Source organism: Zonotrichia leucophrys, chromosome 10, assembly GCF_028769735.1.
Source record: "Zonotrichia leucophrys gambelii isolate GWCS_2022_RI chromosome 10, RI_Zleu_2.0, whole genome shotgun sequence".
NCBI classification, from domain to species: domain Eukaryota; kingdom Metazoa; phylum Chordata; class Aves; order Passeriformes; family Passerellidae; genus Zonotrichia; species Zonotrichia leucophrys.
In genome coordinates, this window is record NC_088180.1 from 2676080 (window position 1) to 2691098 (window position 15019).

The window sequence follows — 15019 nt, forward strand, 5'->3', positions numbered from 1 at the left end:
ATATTTGGTGATAACTTTCCCAGATTTCTGAGTTCAGGAAGATGCTCTGTGTAGTGTATTCCACTCTCCTGCTTGTGCAGGGATGTGGGAGGCTGGGAGAGTTCCCTTCCTTTCTGAACCACAATGGGCAAGATTCCATTAGCATGAGGTTGTGATCTTGCTCTGGGAAGGAAGCAGTTTCAGCAGCCAGACCTCTTGCCTTTCTTTGCAAGAGCCCAGGAGCTGCCATGCACAGAGGCTGCTGCAGAGAAGGGAGAAGATGGATTTTTTACAATTTTTACAATTTTCCAAAGTACTTTCATCCATTCTCTGACAACAATACCTGCAGCTGGATTGCTCCAAAGCTGCCCATCCTTGCAGGTGTTGCTGGATTCGGTGGGACTGAGGGTTCTCAGGAGGTGCTGTGAGCCTTTGGAGGCTCAGCCCATCACTGCCTGTGCTGGGGCTGGGTGGGAGCATCTCCTGAGCCATCCCAAGGCTGACCTCCTCTCACCCCTCAGCTTCCAAGCAGGAGTGCACTGGGGATGTTGCACATTGTGGTGATTTTCTGTCACTCTCAGTCTTATTGCCTGTGGGCTGAACCAGGTTGTGTAATCCAGGCCTCTTTCTTTGGCATCCCCAAGGACCTGTCCCATTTCTCACACATGGAATAAACTTTCCATGCAGGGAAGACTTAGCCAGAAAATCTGGAAAATAAAACACACCAAGGGTTTAGGGTGTACCTGAAGGACTCCATTATCCAGATCAGAGAAGGGAGCTGGTTCATAACATCAGTTGGCACCCTAAATGTAAATGTAGAAACAATTTGTGTCCTGTTGTGATTTAATTCTGTAGGTAGCTGCTTTAGCTGCCTGGAAAGTCTCCCCATATTTGCTAAAGCTGTGAAGTGAAAACCACACTTTGCAGCTTGAGCATAAACCAGCTTCAGTGGAAATGGAAGTGGCACTTCCCTGTGAGGGTGGGCAGGCCCTGGCACAGGTGCCCAGAGCAGCTGGGGCTGCCCCTGCATCCCTGGCAGTGCCCAAGACCAGGCTGGACAGGGCTGGGAGCAATCTGGGATAGTGGGAGCTGTCCCTGCCCATGGCAGGGGATGGAATGAGATGATCTTGAAGGTCCTTCTCAGCCCAAACCATTCTGAGATTCATTATTCTAGAAAATGTTTTCCCTTCCAGGGCATGAGTTAATTCCTACATTTGTACTGAATTCTGACTGTACCTGAGCTTCCTTTCAGCAGGATTTCAGGCACTGTCAGGTCTGGGTAACTCAGTGTCAATAAACCACTGGTAGGGAGAAGGAATCTGAGGGTAAATAAAAGCTGTGATTGTTTTGCACCTCTGCTGCTGGGAGGGACATAAAGAGCAGACAGCACACACACAGGCACAGAGTAACTTGAACTGTGTTCTCTCCCCAGGTGCTGCAACACCAGCTCTGCCAAAGAAGCCTCCCTCCCTGCCTCTGGAGCCAGATCAGGAGCAGGACTCAGAAACGAGCCCTGAGGAGAGCCCAGCTCCCACAGGGGACGGGGAGCAGGGCAAGGAGAAGCACCAGAGCCAGGAGGCAGCAGAGTAGGGCAGCTCTGGGCAGCACAGGCAGTGCAGGAGCCTCTCCAGGGCTGCCTGGGGCTGGGGAAAGGGACCTGCCCCACCCTGCCCCATTGTGGCTTCTCCCCACTGCCTGTCAGTCTGGATGGAGCTGTTTCCTATCAGTGATTTCAGCCTGTGGCTCTGCCCTGTTCCAGGGAGTCACTGCAGTGACCAGAGGTGTGTGTAGCTACTCTTAGTGCAGTCACAACTCACCACCCAGCTCTCCCCAGGCTGGCTGTGAGTCCTCCAGAAGGACCCTTAGCAAAGGCAGCAGTAGTGATTTAGGATCCTGGGTGGTGAGGAGAATCAAACCCCTCCAGTGGCTGAACTGGTGAGCAGCTTTGCATAAAGAACCAGTAAACTGAAGCTTCAGGGCTCTGTGTTTGCTGGTGAAGCTCCCCAGCTGTTTGACACTTTATTTCCTGCTGTTAGTTCTGCACTCTTGGACTGTGTCCCTCCCTGATGAGCAGCCCAGGAGAGGAAGGTTACTCATGGAAACATCCTGGAGGCAGCATGAGCAGGGCTCTGGGTACATCCCAGCCTTCAGCTGGCCTTGGTGGTTTGTTGCTCTTATCCTTAATGCATCTTCAGAGCCCAGCCAGGAGCTGCAGTGCTCTCCTGGTCCCTGGAGAACACTGAAAGAGTGGGACCCCTCACTTTCCCCTGGGTTCTGCCAGCCCAAACTGACTGCTTATCTTAAATGTGGCTTTTGTTCCTCTCAGGTGTCCTTTCTGCTGGGTTTTGTGTCAGTTCAGCCCCAGGGCAGCACTTCTGTAAGGATTCCCTCCTGCCAGGAGTTAAACAGAACTTTTTTGCAGAGCATTGGCAATTTGAAACAAACCAGACAAGAAACAGTGTCAGTCAGGTACAGTGCAGAGATTTTTATTCACATTTAACTTCTTACACTGAAAGTCCCTGCAGCCTAACAGAGTGCCTGGGAAGAAGAGGTGAGGATTGAAGAACAGGGGTGGGCAGGGGCTCTGAATTTTTCACTTCAGCCCCAAAACTTGAATTCAAGGCAGATTTTTGTCCTATGATGCTTTGATGGGATAAGTGTCACACAGGGAGCACATACTGCACTTGGAGGTACTGTGAAGGGATTTATTTTAAATATATATTTTGTGAGAAGCTTATGCAACAGTGAACCAATTCTTCTATGAAATGAAGCAGTAACACCTTCTTTCTTCCTGGGAGCTTCATGTCTAGGGGAGCATTTTAAAATATGTAATTCCAGTTGGATAATAAATAGAGCTGCAATTGCTGTCCTGTCCCCTTTCCTCCCCTGGGCATGGTGATGGTGGCATTTGCATGCAGTGAATTCCTGGGATCATTCTGGAGAGCATTTCTGTGCTAATGGTAATGAGGCTGGACTGCCCTTTCAGCTGGAATTAGGCAAGGGACTCTTCAGCAGGACTGCACCGAGGCATTTAGGGATTTTGGAAATCACACCTTATGTTCCAAAACCTGTTTCTGGCATCAGCCATAATTCTAATCCCCTCTTTTCTCCCCCTTAACTGGAAAGAATCATGAGCTTAATTTCGAGGGAAGCAGAAACCATCTGCTTTAGGACTTTTCTTCCCCTTTTTAGGGAAAGGTCTGTGATGAACAGGGTAAAGCAGAGCTCACAAGGTATTTTGCATCTTGGCTTCTGCACAGGAAACAAAAGTCATTCAGACATCAATGCCTGAGTGGCAAGACCTTTTTCCAGCCAAGAGTAATGATCTGTCTATCCAGCAACATGTGTTCAACCCAAAAAATGTGGTGTTGAGGTCCCTGAGACAACTGGATGCTGATTTATGCTACAGGCAGGATTAGTGGCTACATGCTGTGCTCCTGTGCTTAGTTGTGGATGTGGGGGCCTTAAAGCTGTTGAGAATTTAGATTTCCCAGTTGGGGAGTGGGTTTCAGTTGGCAAAGCCTCTTCTGCAGAGACAGACTCAGTGCTGAATGAGGGAAAGCTTTGCTAAAATAATAAGCTCCACACAGAAATGCATTCAAAAAGAGCCCATGTTGTAACAAGTACTCCATCTGCCAAGACTTTTCTAGAAGAGAAAACCCAGTTCTGCTACAAGGAAAGCTTTACCACTCCCTCAAACCACACTGCTCCAAAAAATCTGTGTTTTTAATGGGAGACACAGGTGAGATTTGAACCCAGTTTTACCCAGTCTGCACCAAGGGGAAGCTTTCCTGAGAAATTCACAGGGGAGGTTTCCAGGGTTTTTATTCCATTGCCTCCCCTTGCATTTAAATGGGATAACTGCTGCCATCGTTTGTGTTCCTCAGCTGCTGGGAGCTCTGCTGGGCACAGGCTGATGCCAGGCTGTTGGAACAGAGCTCCTGGCACAGCAGGGAATGGCCATGTGCTGTTTGCAACCTGCACCTCTCCTTTCCTGAGGGAACATCCTCCACCAGAGTCTGCATCAGTGACTCCCTGAGAACCCTGCCTGGATCCAGCTGAGGTACCAGAGTGAAAGAGGAGAACTTCATCCAACATCTCCAAGGGGTAGAACCAGCATTCCTGGCTCTGAAATCCAAGTTTTATTGCCAAGGCTACTCAGACCCAGTATTTTCCTCTGCTTTTCTCCTGTTCTCCCCAACACTCTGAGTTCCCAATTGTGTGACACAGATCTGTACCAGCACTGCTCTGGAACAGATGGCACAGAGACAATACTGGCACAGAGACACTTGAGCTGTTCACTCACACAACCCTCAGCTTTCCCCTAAGCTGCAAGCTCCAAAAGAACTCCCAACCAACATTTTAGGATAACTGGAAACTGAGTTCTGTTGTACCATTTCACAGAACTGGCCCATTATTCAACTCTTTGCTCAGGACATGGCTGGAAAAGTCACCCTGTGGCACACAAACCCTGATAATTCAGTGTATCATTACAGAATAAATAGTGAAAAAAGAACCCAAGCACAACTGCTGACAGTTTTCCACTGGGTTTTGGAATGGATTTAGTGCTCTGCTGCTCTCCAGGCTTTGGATTCCAGTGGCTAATGAGTTGAGCTGAGCTCTAAAGCATCCAGCACAAAGCAGTTCATGAGGTCTTTGCTAAAGGCTGAGGAAGAACACTTCAGCACCAGTTCTGTAAATGAACTTGGGAAGGGAGGTCAGACTTGACTGGATCTCACACATCCCAACAGGAGATAACCAGGAAACAAAAGAAAATCAAGTAATTCTGAGTAATGCTGAGAAACTCCCCTGGAGAGGAACAGAGGTAAAGAGCCTTTAAAGGGGCCAGAGGTGGGTTTGGGATTGGCTCTTCCATGGCACAGCCCCAAGGGCACAGGGAGAAGGAACGTGTCCTTTGAGATCTGCCAGGCCCCTGGGATTCACACCTCCAAATAATCCAGCACTTGGCCCTCAGCAAGTGCCATACACAGAAAACATGGAAGAATGCTAATTTTGGATCGTGGATAAGGCAAAATAAACCTAAGCCAAGGTGGCTGCAGGAACACACAAGTGAAAATACCATGGAGAGCTGTCACAGTGCTGAGCTCTGCTGCTGCATCTCCAGCAGAATCTGTGTGAATAAATATTTCCATTGCAAACCCTGCTCCAGGAGTGAGGCTGGCTGAGGTTTGAGCCATCCATCACTGAGGATTTCAAGGTACAAACAACACAGGAGAACAAACAGAATTTGTAGAGACAGAGGATGAGGGGGAACAGGGTCAGCTCAAGCCTGGTTTTGAAGCTTTGGTATTTCTGCAGCTGTTGAAGCAGCTTTTCTTTGTTGTCACTGCTGTAGCTGTGCAGAGGTGTGAGACTGCAAGTACAGGGGAAGCATTTCAGCAGCTCTGTCATTAATTTGGGAAGGCAGAAGGAAGTTAAGCACATCATGTTCACAGCATGTGAAACAAAGCAAAGGCTGCTGGGCCCCTCCATTCAATTCAGATTTATTACCATATAGATTGTTCCACAACTTAATCAGGGATCCCACTGGCACAGCTGATGAACAGGTCATGGTGGTTAAGGATTCTCCTTGGGAAGTGACTTTGGGTGCAGATGAGCTCCATGTGCCTGATAAAACAGATCTGGGTAGAGCAGCAGCCTGGCCATGCCCAGCTGCTGGGATTAGAGCTGGGACTCCCCGTGCCAGGTGTTCCAGCACACCCACAATGGGCTGCAGCAGAAATGTTTACCTGTGAGGAGCAGCAGGAAGAAGGAGCTAACAATCAGTATATTAATTGAGCTTTTTGGCCCAGATGATTCCTAAGGAGTAAGCTCCTTTTTAATGATTCTTTGCAGCAGTTACTGACTCAGATTAAAAAAGCTAATTTTAGCCTCTATGTTCCTGTTCAGTGCAAGCACAGCTGACCCTGGCACAAGGTCTGTATGTGCAGTCACACGTTTTTAGGAGGCCCTAAGGAATGTCAGTCCCATCAGCCTCACATCCCTGGAAGTGTTTTAGCAAGAAAGAAGGGAAATCCAGCAGCAGGGCCATTGCTGGTGACAGCTTGTGTGTATTTAGTTTTGTTTCCAGGTCCAGAATGCACAGTACAAGCCAAGGATCAGTTTCCAGCTGGCAGATCCATGGCCTTTGGTGGCCCTAGGAGTGAGTGGAGTGCCAAAGGCCACCATCCCAGGCTGCAAAACTGCCTTGCTGATGGCCTTGGGACCTCTAAGTGAGCCAAAAAGAGAGGTTCTTTGCATTGATTTTCAGTTTTGGAAGACTAAAGCAGAACTCCAACTCCTGTGCTACAGTTTATCAATAATAATAATAATAATAGAAGTAATAATCATCTTCATAAAAAAATAATCTGGGCAGAAATGCCTCAAGTCTTAAGAAGATCCTGCACCTGGATAAAATGCTGACAACTGAAGGGAAGCTCAAGGTGGGCTGAGCTGCAGGAAAACACAGCACTGACTGTACTTAGAACACTGCTCAGGGGGAAAGCTGAATACTCATGACAGACAGCATTGTGTGCTGAGTCAGTGCAAGTACAGCAGCTGCCAATTTGCATCCTTGCAGAGCAGCCAGGATGGCTTTTCCCAACAGAGAGCACCACTGGCAGCACCTGACAGTGTTATTGCAACAGATCACTCCACCCTGAGTGACACAGACTCTCCTCCCTCCATTCAGGTGCAAAGACTGACCTGGAACAACCTCTGCAAAGGCACAGCCTTGCCCAGACAGGCTGATTGCACTTAACCCAGTTCTACTGAGAACTGGCTTGAGAGCTGTGCAAACACGCCCCAGGTTCCTCAAGTGGCCAGAGACAAAACCATGCTGGTGCTCTGCAGTTCTTAGTGTGTGACTGTGAAAAGGTAAAAAAATAGAAGCAAAGTATTTAACAAGGACACATGATTCTGCTTTTTTAATTTCACAGGCCAGAGCAAAGAAACTGTCGGTGACCTAGTCAAAAAAATCCCAACATCAAACCCTAAAAAGGCCACCTCACTTCAGTCTTACCTGGAAAATGCTGCTTTTGAGCTTCCAGAGGGACCCTCCCTGATACATTAACCTTTCCTAATAGAGGGCAGGGAGACCGAAGAATTTGGCACAACCATTCTCAAACACCCAAAAACGAGTCTCCAGCACTCAAGAGCTTTTCTGTAACACACCATCAGCAGAGTATTTAGTGTACAGCAAACACAGGGAATGGTTTGGGGGTTCCCTGGCAAGGAAACAGAGCTGTCCCCCAAACAGAAAACCTGATTATCTTCACTCCTTGTTTCCCAAAAACTAAGCACAGGCTGCTGGGGCTCAGTTGAACACCCTCAGTCACAGATGTCCAGAGTCACCTGTGCAGCCTGGAGTAGGCTCAGTCTGTGTCACATTTTGGTGGCTCCCTCTGGGGCTGGGCACAAGGAGAGCTGATTGCACCAGGCAGTAATTCCATCCTCACCCCAAGGAAGCTTTGCAAAGTGCTGGGAGGAGATAACCCACAAGCCTTTTATTTTGAATTTACCAGAGGCAGGGCTGGGCACTGCTGTGCTCTCCCTGGGATCCAGGGGCAGGAAATTCTCCTGCTGCTGCACTTTGCAGCACTACCAGAAAAGATCCATTCTGAGCTACGAGCAGCAAACTCTGCCAGCCAGGGATTTTGGTCTTTGTGTCCCTCCCCCTTAAGACAAAGCCAGTTTTCACATTAAATATTAAAACCTTTGCACCTGACCTGCACGTGAAGCGCTCGAGTCACTGCTGAGTGACTGGAATGTAGCTGACAGTTTATACCTGGAATTATTCTTTGGCTCTTTGACAGTTATACCCAGAAAACACACCACACCCTGCTTCTGTTCCTATACCACCACTGCTGCAAATGCCAATCCACGGCTCTCAGACACCGTGCAGTGCTGGAGAAGAAGGAGGCTCCTGGTTTGCTACTGAGGATACGCTTCGGAGTAGAGCAGTCCCTCGGCTGAGATGGCGTCCCCGAGCCCCACGGTCCGCACGGGGTCCTTGCACACCAGCACAGGGGTGAAGTGGAAGGAGATGCCTTCCCTGTGCCACTGCACCACGGGCTCGTCCGGATTGAGGGAGATTTTGGAAGGTGCCTCCGTGTGGGAGGTGACGAACTCCAGGGGAGCTTTGAGGAAGACCTTGGTGGTGTCGATGGTGTCGGTGGCACAGGCCTGGGTGCCCGCAGCCCTGGCCCCAGCTGCCACTGCTGCTGCCTGGTTGCCCCAGTGGCCGTCCACGGTGACCAGGATGTGGTAGGCCAGCGTGTGGAAGTGGATCCGGGTCAGGTCCGAGGCCCGTTCCGCCGTCTTGCCGTGCTCCTTCAGGATCCAGAAGAGGATGTCACTGACCACCCCCACGTCGGGAATGCCGCTCCAGGAGGCCAGGGAGGCGTGGGGACCAGAGGCAGACTGGGTGAGGAACAGCAGCTCCTGCTCGTTCAGCCCGATGGAGTTCACCAGGGGAAAGACCTGCTAACAGAAACAGGGAGAGCACGTTTGCCTTCAGGAGCAGAGTCACACCTGGGACTCCTTGCAGTGCCCTGCTGCTGCCTCAGCAGAAGCAGCACCCAGCTTCCCAGTCACTGCACTTCCACGAGTTGGCAAGAATTACTTAGCCAAGAAAACATTCCATTTGGTGCAATTAATTTTCCAGACAGTAAAGAATAACACATCAGCTCCACATAAAACATAACACTGAGATCAGAGCTGTGTCAAGCCAAACAAGGAACCACCAGGAAAGAAATTCTGCAAAGAAATCAAGGGATACTTTATAAACTCAGCTCAAATTCATTCCTCAGTTCATCTTCCAATGTATAGTCCAAATGTTGAGTTTTGATTTCTATATCCATGCACTAGTGTGTGCACTGTGATATTGAAGTGAAAAGAGCACATCCTTTCATTTTCCTTACCTGATGCACAATGTTGCTCATAAAATCCTGATCAGTCATACTGGCCAGCTCCAGGTGTATGGGAATGTCAGTTGGGATATCAGAGATGGAGGCCACAGCCTACAGGGAAAAGGAAAAAACAACCTTAGAAGACATATTTATTAAGAAGAAGAAAAAGGGTTGTGACTCAAGATACACATCCTTTAATCTCCCTGTGTGTGGATATAAACAATTCAATGGGATGTCTGACCTGTGTATGTACTGCTGAGAGGAAATAAAACAACTTCTAGTTTGCAGAATCCCAGGGCAGGAAAACTATCTAGCCTTAATATGCTCCAGCTCAGAACCTTTCTAATGGATTAATTCCAAGAACCTCACAAATCTGAAGCAGCTGCAGAGGAGCTGATCCCAAGAACATGAAAAATGCCAAAGCCTTGCATCAGGACAAGCCCTCAGCTGTAAAACAGGTGGCACAACACAGGTGCTCTTTAAGGAATGCAGGTGTTGATTATAACCTGCATCATCTGTGTCCAGCACAGAAAAAACCTGGTTTAGCTGCTAGATAAGCCCAGTAACCACATCAACACCCTCCAGCCAGGTAACCAGCCTTTCCTTTCCCTAGACAAGCCACAGAATCCAAGAAGAGCCAGTGTTACATGGTTAGACTTGAGCCATTCCTGCAGCTCCCACTCTCCTTTAGGCAGCCAGTACTGGGATCTGTGGGAGCTCTGAAGGCACAGCCTTCCTACACCTTCAAACCTGGGGAAACAAAAACCACCTGGAAGGGAACTGAAGGAAATCCAGGGATTCAGTATCTCACCTCCATGAGTCGCCTCTGTCTCATCTCCTTGCTCTGCCCTTCCATCATGTGAAGTCCTGAAAGCACCACGAGGTCAGGCTGGAACTCATCCAGGCTGGACACAAACACCTCCAGCATGTTCAGGGCGCCGTTGGACAGGTCGTGGGAGAAGATGAAGCGGTTGGCAGCGGGTGCCCTCACCCGGCCCCACTGCTCACCTGGGGTGGGTAAACAGCACCAAGTGTGTGTGAACTGCTTTGTTCCTGGGCAAAATCACAAATTCAGTGGGTTCCATCAGCAGCAAGAAAAGCCATTTTAGCTTTTAGAGCTGTTTTAACCTTCATTACGTGAAGGTTACCCTGAATTTCAGCAGCGGTTGCCAGCAATTCATTACAGAAGGTTACCCTGAGTTTCATCAGATTTAACATAGTTAAATCTGTTTTCAGGGTGCGTTGTAGTGTTTATGGAGGTTCAGAATGACACCCCTCAGGCTGTGCACCAATCTTAGTGATGTTCAGGGGTACCACTGAACACCTGCTCCGTTGTACCTGCTTGATATTCCAAGATAAGATGGAATTCATCTCTTTCCTGCATGGATTCAGGTGGCACAACCACATTGTCATCGAGCAGTTCGTGGAGTTTGGGACCAACTGGGCCACAAAGGAGGATCTAGAAAACAAGGAAAAACAAAGTTTCCCTTGCCATGTCCCTTGCCAAAATTTAAGCATCACCTACACAACTGATTTTAAAAAGTTAATAATTCAATTTTTAACAATCAGCTTGGAAGTCCAACCATATGTTCCACCAGCAGAACCTAAGAAATAACTGCAAAATCCCCAAAATCTACACAGAAGTAACATGAGACAAGCAAATTACAGAACACAAGCAAATGGCATGAGATGTTTGCAACATGTGTGTACCTTCAGGTCTGGGTTTGTTGCAAGCTTCTGCCCGATGAGAGCAGCATTTCCTCCCACGTAAAGCTGTAAAACAAACAGAGCAGGGTGTGGGCATCCCCTTGCTTTGGGACCTTTAAACACATTTAGTCCTCAGCACAGGCTGGAGATTTTGGCTTTTCAGAACAAGGTTCAGCAGTACCCAAGTTACTAAAGGTTGTTGGGGCTGAAGGCAAAATGATCTTACAATTCTCTCAACAAGTTGAGCATTCTTTATTTTTAATCTAAATATTCACCTTCAGGTAACAGCCCTGTAAAAATCAATTAATCCCCAACACTGACAGCACTGTAAAAACCAACTCATTCAGCACATAAACAGCCCTTACTCCTGTGCAACCTCTCTGTGCCTAAAGCCCTGGGGGTTTTTAGCAAGGCTGACAAGGAATCATTTAAAATCTGCAGCAATTCTTCCTCCAGTTTGAGGCTGAGCTGAAACCTGGTGCCTGTGCCCATGTGAAGTGAAAGGAACTGTGGAAGTTTCTTCAGTAGTAAAGGTCAAACTTTGCAGTGAAACTCTGATTTGAGCTTGAAAAGCAGCGAATATGGGCTATCCTGAGGGTCACAGGTGCTCAGAGGAGGCCGTGGAGAAGATCCAAGGGCTGCTCTGGAGCCAGGCTGTGAGAGCTGGGGGTGCTCACCTGGACAGGAGAAGGCTCCAGGGAAACCTCAGAGCCCCTGGCAGGGCCTGAAGGGGCTCCAGGAGAGCTGGAGAGGGACTGGGGACAAGGCATGGAGGGACAGCACACAGGGAATGGCTCCCACTGCCATTGGGCAGGGATGGATGGGATATTGGGAAGGAATTCCTCCTTGTGAGGGTGGGCAGGCCCTGGCACAGGGTGCCCAGAGCAGCTGTGGCTGTCCCTGGATCCCAAGGTGAGGTTGGACAGGGCTTGGAGCAGCCTGGGACAGTGGAAGGTGTCCCTGCCATGGCAGAGGGTGGCACTGGATGGGCTTTGAGGTCCCTTCCAACCCAAACCACTCCTGGCTTCTCTCACAGAAAACAGGCCATACAGCTAAAAATCAGGCAACTCCTCACTCCCAGCCTCCTTTACATCCTCAGCCCATGTGGCTCCCAAGAGACATCTCTGAATTTCAGTTTGGGAATGTCAGCAGGGGAGACACCATTGAACCCCCCCTCATTTACAGCGGGGACAGAATCCCAGGAAAAACCACGAACACAACTCAAGCTACACCACAAGCTTCTTCCTCAATGATTTGCTCTCCAGAGGGAGAATGAAGGTCAGCAGTGCCAAGGCAGTCAGGAAGAGGATTCCCAAGGATTCCCAAGGGTTCCCTGGCTGCAGACCCACCTGAGCTGCGGGGTGCTCCGAGGCTGTGCGCGCAATGTCCCGGAAGGCCTCGGCGTCGCTGAAGAAGCGCTCGGCAGCCGCCCCTCTCTCCATGAAATGGGCAAAAGCTTCCTTCAGGTCCTGCCCAGAGTTCAGCACTGCATGGTCCTTCCCATCACTGGGCTCCAGCCCCAGAGCCTCCAGCAGCTTCACCCCAGACAGAACCACGTCCACGCAGGCGTTGACACTGGGAAAGAGAAAGAACAGGCGTCCTGGGAAAAGCAGCCAGAGCTCAGGGCACCTCCCTGTCACATCCCCGACTCTGCAGGGGGAGAACAAGCAGCCAAAGGGAAAAAAGGCACAGCAATTTCCTGAAATTCTCTCCTAAAGCTTTCCCTGCTTCACTGGCTTTTATTGTGCTCAGGGAGGGATTTCTAACTTTCTGCTCCACGAAAACAAGGAAAGCTGTGTGCTCCAAAGGTGGTTGAGTATGTTACAACACAGGTTCTACTTCATTTCCTGCCTTGGGCTTGCTTAAAAAGAACAGGAATAGTAACAGAGGCATTTTAAATTCTTAAAAGCTTCTAATACCCATGTATTTTGGGTTTAAAATGTGCATGTGATTCAAAACTGCATGTTAGAAACAAAACTGAAAGCGTTTAAGTCAGCTAGATCAGCCTCTGGAGTTTCAGCTATTGCTAATAAAAGCCAACCCACACACAACTCCCCACACAGGCTGGCTCTGTTTACAGAAAGTCAAGAGAGCAATTTGTCAGTTGAAATATTTGAAAAGGAGTTTCCAAAGGATCATCCCAACCTTACAGAAACAGCATGCTGTGGAAACAGGAGAAAAATCCTGTGATTGTAAGGGAAGGATAAGAATCATTTCAGCAGATCCAGGTTGTTTTGGAAAGTCTGACTTGCAGTCCCCATGTCTCATTGATTCAATCACAGTCTAATTCAGACCACAGGACAGGAGACTTTGTGGCAGGAACCAGAACCCCAGAAGACAATTTAGAAACACTTGCCCTTGTCTCACTTGTGGTTTCAGAGCAATAACAACAAATAGGAAATACTTCCTGAGATAACCCCAGCAACTGCACAGAGATGCAATTGAAACACCTTCTGTAGCTGCTGTCAAGTGCCATTTCTGTTCCTGTGGCCCACATTTCCCTGACAGGGATCCAAACCATCAATCAAACTCGTGCAGGATGCCTGGGTTTCTCCACACCTCCCCTTGGACACTCCAAGGGCCAGTTCCTGCTCCCTGGCAGTGAGGAGAGCTCAGCACTCAGCATTCCCTTGCAGTGACCTCTCAGGAGTCACATTTGGGCTGCAACAAAAAAAAGCTGCATCACACAAAATAAAGGACATGAAAAACCCTGAGGCTTTCCATTCCACAAGGTAACCAACCCAGAAATGCTCTGGATGTGCATCACCTGCTACACCAAGGACACAGAAATTCCCTGGAATCGTAGAGAAAAAAACCCCATCAATTCAAGCAGCATTTTAGCCCCGAATTTATGTTTTAATGAATCATTACAGATCCAAGGATATGACTAAGTCATATTCCTCTGACAACACAGGGCCACACAGCCATGGACGTGGATAACTCCTTCCAACAGCCAAAGGATGATTCTTCCAGTCACAGTCAAGTTACCTGCCACGTCCATATATTTAAAAGAAAGTGAGTCAAGCGCTAAATATAAGATCGATGTGACATTCCTGAACTTTCCCCTTGTTCTCTTCCTACTTTAAAAAGAGAAAGGGTGTTGAATTTCCCTGAGCTCAACATCCATTGCCTTCCCTGTCCTTTCCCTCCTTATCTCTCTCCAGCTGTGTCTGGACTCAGTTACCTCTCCCCAAAGAAAGGCTGCACTCCTTTCTCCACTTTATAACTTGTCTCTGGTACCTATTTACTGCCAGCCAGCAGCTCCAACTGACCCTAACCCCAACCCTCAGACTGTACACAAAGTTGTTTTACAGACAACCAAACTAGGAATAATATCTCTGAGAAGGGCTCCAAGAGGGCCAGAGCCCAGCTTAAATCCCCACCACAGGAGTGTTCTGGATCATTGATCCCCTCGGCCAACATCCAACTCTGGTGGAGGTGCTGCACTCACTTCCAGCTCTTTTTCATGGAATCATGGAATGGTCTGGGTGGGAAGGGACCTTCAAGGTCATCTGGCTCCATCCCCTGCCATGGCAGGGACACCTTCCACTGTCCCAGGGTGCTCCAAGCCCTGTCCAACCTCACCTTGGGCACTGCCAGGGATCCAGGGCAGCTCCAGCTGCTCTGGGCACCCTGTGCCAGGGCCTGCCCACCCTCACAAGGAGGAATTCCTTCCCAATATCCCATCCATCCCTGTCCAATGGCAGTGGGAGCCATTCCCTGTGTGCTGTCCCTCCATGCCTTGTCCCCAGTCCCTCTCCAGCTCTCCTGGAGCCCCTTCAGGCCCTGCAGGGGCTCTGAGGTTTCCCTGGAGCCTTCTCCTGTCCAGGTGAGCACCCCCAGCTCTGCCAGCCTGGCTCCAGAGCAGACGGGCTCCAGCTCTCAGAGCATCTCCGTGGTCTCCTCTAGATTTGCTCCAGCAACTCCGCGTCCTGATGCTGGGGACCCCAGAGCTGGAAGCTGCTCCGCAGGTGCGGTGTCACCTGGGCGGCGCAGACACATCCCAGGTACGGGATCCATCCCCCTGCCCGCCGGGGCCGCAGCACATCCGTACCCGCACATTCCGTACCCGCACACGTGGGCACCGGGACGCGCATCCCGGCCCAGGCGCGCTCCCCGCGCGCTCCCGCACCTACCCGACGGCGACGCGCGCCCAGCCGCGCGCGGGACGGACAATGGCCGCCTGCCAGGCCGCTACCGTGCGCGCCTCCAGCGAGCGGGCGCGGCGCAGCGTCCCCAGCAGCGAGGCCGAGAGCTGCCGCAGGGCCGCGGGGGGCAGCTCGGGGCCCAGCACGCACAGGTAGCCCAGCGCCAGGGCCAGCAGGCCCACGCACACCGACCGCTGCCACATCGCGCCGGGCGCGCTCCGCTGCTCCTCCTCCTCCCCCGCTGCCGCGGCTGAGGCGGGGCGCCGCCGGCGGGGG

At 50.1% G+C, this 15019-nt stretch overlaps 2 protein-coding genes across 4 annotated transcripts in view; one reads left to right on the forward strand and one right to left on the reverse strand.

Moving 5' to 3' along the window:
- BBS4 (Bardet-Biedl syndrome 4) overlaps positions 1-2844 on the forward strand; it is a 37637-nt gene extending 34793 nt beyond the window's left edge. For both annotated transcript variants that reach the window (XM_064722679.1, XM_064722678.1), the window contains one exon: positions 1412-2844. In XM_064722679.1, coding sequence (XP_064578749.1) covers positions 1412-1569 — 158 coding nt within the window. In that variant the 3' untranslated portion in view covers positions 1570-2844. The remainder of the gene's footprint in view (positions 1-1411) is intronic.
- On the reverse strand, positions 2445-14997 carry ADPGK (ADP dependent glucokinase). Of its 2 annotated transcripts, none has more exons than XM_064722681.1 (7): positions 14732-14997; positions 11945-12170; positions 10599-10661; positions 10227-10347; positions 9700-9896; positions 8901-8999; positions 2445-8460 (listed from the first exon to the last, which is right to left on the reverse strand). In XM_064722681.1, the coding sequence occupies exons 1-7, from the start codon at positions 14944-14946 to the stop codon at positions 7912-7914; spliced, it is 1470 nt and encodes a 489-aa protein (XP_064578751.1). In that variant the 5' UTR covers positions 14947-14997; the 3' UTR covers positions 2445-7911. The 2 variants fall into 2 exon arrangements, with proteins under 2 accessions (XP_064578751.1, XP_064578750.1); XM_064722680.1 differs by having other exon boundaries at positions 2445-8463.
- Positions 14998-15019: the final 22 nt, after the last annotated feature.

Coding starts and splice junctions, on each gene's coding strand:
- ADPGK (XM_064722680.1), bottom strand. CDS start 14,946: ATGTGGCAGCGGTCGGTGTGCGTGGGCCTGCTGGCCCTGGCGCTGGGC. Junction 10,348..10,598: donor CAACAAACCCAGACCTGAAG/GTACACACATGT, acceptor CTTGTTTTCTAG/ATCCTCCTTTGTGGCCCAGT. Junction 9,897..10,226: donor TATCTTGGAATATCAAGCAG/GTACAACGGAGC, acceptor TACCCACCCCAG/GTGAGCAGTGGGGCCGGGTG.